The sequence below is a fragment of the Physeter macrocephalus genome, chromosome 14 (genome assembly GCF_002837175.3).
Source record: "Physeter macrocephalus isolate SW-GA chromosome 14, ASM283717v5, whole genome shotgun sequence".
In the NCBI taxonomy this organism is placed as follows: domain Eukaryota; kingdom Metazoa; phylum Chordata; class Mammalia; order Artiodactyla; family Physeteridae; genus Physeter; species Physeter macrocephalus.
In genome coordinates this window covers 125,705,300-125,709,635 of record NC_041227.1, presented here as the reverse complement: position 1 = coordinate 125,709,635, position 4,336 = coordinate 125,705,300, and the positions used below count along the sequence as shown (strand labels likewise).

General features: G+C 50.9%; 1 protein-coding gene across 1 annotated transcript in view; it reads left to right on the top strand.

The window, feature by feature from the left end:
* SEC14L1 (SEC14 like lipid binding 1) overlaps positions 1-3,909 on the top strand; it is a 52,572-nt gene extending 48,663 nt beyond the window's left edge. The window contains exons 9-13 of the mRNA XM_028499473.2: positions 894-982; positions 2,097-2,167; positions 3,152-3,323; positions 3,630-3,764; positions 3,883-3,909. Of these exons, the coding sequence (XP_028355274.1) occupies positions 894-982; positions 2,097-2,167; positions 3,152-3,323; positions 3,630-3,764; positions 3,883-3,909 (494 nt within the window). The remainder of the gene's footprint in view (positions 1-893; positions 983-2,096; positions 2,168-3,151; positions 3,324-3,629; positions 3,765-3,882) is intronic.
* The last annotated feature ends 427 nt before the right edge of the window (positions 3,910-4,336 follow it).

The following is a 4,336-nucleotide window of genomic DNA, read 5'->3' as shown; positions in this document are numbered from 1 at the left end:
CTTCAGGACTACTACGCGGGAGGCTGGCACCATCACGACAAAGGTAGCTGTGGGGACGTGGCCTCAGGGCGCGCGTAGAGACAGGTGGGCCGTGGGCGCGCTGCCCCCCCGGCCCCCCCCCCCAATTGAGCAAGTGGATGCCCGTTTCATGGCCGCCGCCCTGGGGAAGGCCCTGTAGGGCGGAAGGAAGGGCCTGAGGCTGCTGCTCCCTCAGCACTCTCGCCGCCCTCAGGCAGCTTGCTCCACTGCGCTCCTTAGTTGCACCGAGTTTGACTTTATTTAAAAAACTTCGAAGGCAGAGGTTTTTCAGGAGCGCGGTGCTAGTACAGGTACTTTCCAGTGACTTAAGCCCTGCAATATCTGTAAAAACGTGTAGCCAGGTTTTGTACATCAGAATTTCAGCTCTACCTGGAGAGTGAACAAAACTTAAACCAAGAACAGTGATCCCTGAAATGAATGATTAGGTGCGCGTGGGTTGGTTGGATTACCCTGCACACGGCGCCCTGCAGGACAGCCTGCGCCGTCGAAAGGCGTGCCCGGTGCTTCCTGACTCGACTTGGTGGCGAGAGGAGTGGGGTCACGGCTGAGCCCGGCGATGGCCGCGGTGTGGGTGGTAGAGCCGGACGGAGGACAGAGCTCCGCCGGGCCCCCCTCGCTCCGTGCAGAGCGTCTCCGGGGCCCTGCTAATAAGCTGCTCCGTCAGCTGGCTTTGGTGGGGCAGGGTTGCGGGGGCCCTGTGGGCACCACAGAAGGCAGCTGCTGCTTCTCAGCGGGAGAGCGCTGGAAGCTCCTTTGGAACTTCGGTGAGCCCGTCTCCCTGTCAGGGCCTCAGAGCTGTGTCCCCAGCCTCATGTCAGGAATGGCGCTCACAACGCCTGTCCTTCCCCCTGCAGACGGGCGGCCCCTCTACGTGCTCAGGCTGGGGCAGATGGACACCAAAGGCTTGGTGAGAGCCCTCGGCGAGGAGGCCCTGCTGAGATACGTGAGTGCTCCCTGCGGAGGACACCAGGCTCCGCTGTGGCTTCACTTTCTTTCTCTGCCCGCAGGGGTGGGAGAGGACAGCCGTCCAGTTGCAACATGTTTTACTTTCATAATTAGAAAGGAAGATCTATTAATATATTTCAAAAACTTCAAAAGAGGGCACAAAAATTATAAAAGTTTTTCACGGTGGGGCAGCATGAACAGAAAAATAAGTATAGCCCCTTGAGAGGGTACAGGGAGCTGGTCCTGAGTCGCCTTTTCCTTTCTCTCCCACTGACTCGGGCCCCGCCCTCCCACCCTCGCTCTCTTTTTAAGATGCCTCTCAGATCGGACCTCTTAATAGTACTCTCTCCAGTGGCACGTGCATGATCCAGGCTCTTGGCATCTTTCATCAGGGCTACTTCCCTGTCTCCTTCCCTGTCTCCCTGACCCCTTCCAGGGCAGCTTCCACTACGTGGGCAGCTCTGAAGAGAAGAATATTGTCCTTAAGTTAGAAACAAACAAGCAAAAACTTTAAGAGGCATATCTATAATCCATTATCCCAAAATATCCACTGTTGGCATTTTGTTGCGTCTTCTGTTAGCGCCTGCCACTGTGCGTGTGCTGACGTGGGTGTACCTGTGCATCCACACGTACACACGTGTGCGCACAAAGATACGGGCGGACTGCACCTTTTGGGGAAGGGCTTGTTACTCCAGATTGAAGGGTTCCCTTCAGCTGGACTTCAAGTCAGTCTCACACTGCCTTTTCTCTTGGCTGGTACGTGTGGCATCACAGTGTCCCCACTTGATGGACACTTACGTCCGACACTTCCGGACGTGTCTGCTCTGGAGATAGGTCAGCAGTTCGTGCCCTCCCCGCCCATCTGGAGACTCCTGTCATCTCACTGGGGGGCTGTCCCCTTTGCCACACAGGACAGCGCTCATTCTCTTTGAGAGAGATGTTCTTCGTCCGCGGTGTGTTTTGTGTGTATGAACGTGTCAGGATTTAAATGCATGACTGGGTTTACACACGTACCTAAAACACGCTGTGTTATTGTCAGTCGCATAGGTTTGATGCAGTTGTGGTAGCTTCTTCGACTGATCATGGACTCTTTGTGGCCCTTCTGTACGTAGGTTCTCTCCATAAATGAAGAAGGGCTAAGACGGTGTGAAGAAAACACAAAAGTCTTCGGCCGGCCCATCAGGTAGCTGTGTGGTGCTGTTTGTCCTGCCAGCTTGTTGAGAATATGAGTCAAGTATTTCTAGTTGATTTTTAGAACCAAAATCTGGTTTGATTTTATAGGACCAAGTTGAAATAGTTTACTGTTTACCATAGTGCTCTAGGAGGCAGATAAGAGAGAAACATGTAGAGCATGTAATATAGTCAGTTGTGAGGGACCGTTGCTGGAGTTTGGTGTTTCTGCCCCCAGGCATTGCTGTCCCCTCGGTCTGAGTGGATTGGCGTGTCTGAGGTCTGCATGGTCCTTGGGAGCCCAGAGTCACAGGTGGTTGGTTTTTGCTTCTTTTCTTTTTTTGGTGGTGGGGAGGTGGGACAGAAAAAAATTGCTCTGTGCTATTAAACCAAACTTCTAGTTATGGTAAACTCTTTTGAAAATGTGCAGTGGTTCAGAGGTTGGCATAGAGAAGGGCCAGAGTTTTCAGAACTTTTAGTTTGGATTATTTGATTGTTAATCTGGATGGTTAACTAGCACATAAGTTCCAGGAGGGCGGGGACTTTGAGGGCTTTTGCTCACTGCTGTATTCTCAGCTTCTGCCACAGGGCTTGACTCAATAACGTTTGTCGAAGACTAGGTTATCGCCGTTCAGTCACACCACGTATTTAAATGCCACACACACCCCGCTGGGCCAGTAGAGGGGGCTCAGCGGGTCAAGGGCAGCACATGGCCTCCTTCACTGGATTGCTGAGTGCGCCAGACTGAAGCTTTGAGTCCCGGTCCCTTAGCTCTTGGTGGCTTTGCAGTTTCAGGGATTAGTCCTGCCACACCCATCCCATGTCTTGATACAAGCAGATATAAATAGAGTTCATCACACTGTGATTTTTAACACCTGGTGTATCTTTGGAAATGGATACGAATGACCGTATATAACATCGAAAAGAAAAGCGAGTCGCTCTGGGCCGCCGTTTGCCGAGCGTGCCGTGTACTGAACGGAGCTCGTCTCACCTGCAGTTCGTGGACCTGCCTGGTGGACCTGGAAGGGCTGAACATGCGCCACCTGTGGAGGCCGGGCGTGAAGGCGCTGCTGCGTATCATCGAGGTGGTGGAGGCCAACTACCCCGAGACGCTGGGCCGCCTCCTGATCCTGCGCGCCCCCAGGGTGTTTCCCGTGCTCTGGACTCTGGTGGGTTGCCGTGTCGTTCTGCGTAGCTGGTAGCCGCTTGGAAGATGCACACACGTGCGTTTGTGTATGTGTATGCGTCTGTGACTCGAAGTCATAAAGCAAAATAAGCACAGAGACATCAGAGTTTCTCAGATTATTTAAGGAAAGAAAGAATTCCCGAGGGTCCTAATGTCATGCACTTGGATTTTACAGAAAAAGCGTATGAAACTTGAATCCGCCCCCCGTAATATCATCGTGTAATTTTAATCTTTGAAATACAGACAGCAAAGCAAATATGACTACGTGGTTTTTTCTAATTATTTATAGGTTAGTCCATTCATTGATGACAACACCAGAAGGAAATTCCTTATTTATGCAGGAAATGACTACCAGGGTCCTGGAGGCCTGCTGGATTACATCGATAAAGAGATTATTCCAGATTTCCTGAGTGGAGAGTGCATGGTATGTATCTAGGAAAGCATCTGCACGTTTGGCTGCTTACGAGGGTAGCAGAGGTGGATGTTGGTTTGCACAAAGGATTTTCAGAACTTTTAGTTTGGATTATTTGATTGTCTTTCAGTTTTTGTTTTGGCTGACATCTCTCTGATACTGGGTGAAACTAAACAGAACCATTTAGGTATTTTTTGATAACACATTCTTCATTGTTAAATACTAATGAGAGTTTGTTTTAGAATCAGTGTAATTGCAGCTTGCTTTATTCACTCAGCTTTGTGTGAATCAGATTCTTGAATCGTTTTAGAGGAGCTGTGCATTTTTTTAAAAACATTAAAAAATCAAATTGATTCTCAAAAAGATTTCCCCCTTGACAATAAATCAGGATAACATTTTAAAAGGGATAGTTAAGGGAACTAGTTCTCTTGTATGTGACGTGGGGTTTTAAATACATTGAGGGCTTCCCTGGTGGCGCGGTGGTTGCGCGTCCGCCTGCCGATGCAGGGGAACCGGGTTCGCGCCCCGGTCTGGGAGGATCCCACATGCCGCGGAGCGGCTGGGCCCGTGAGCCATGGCCGCTG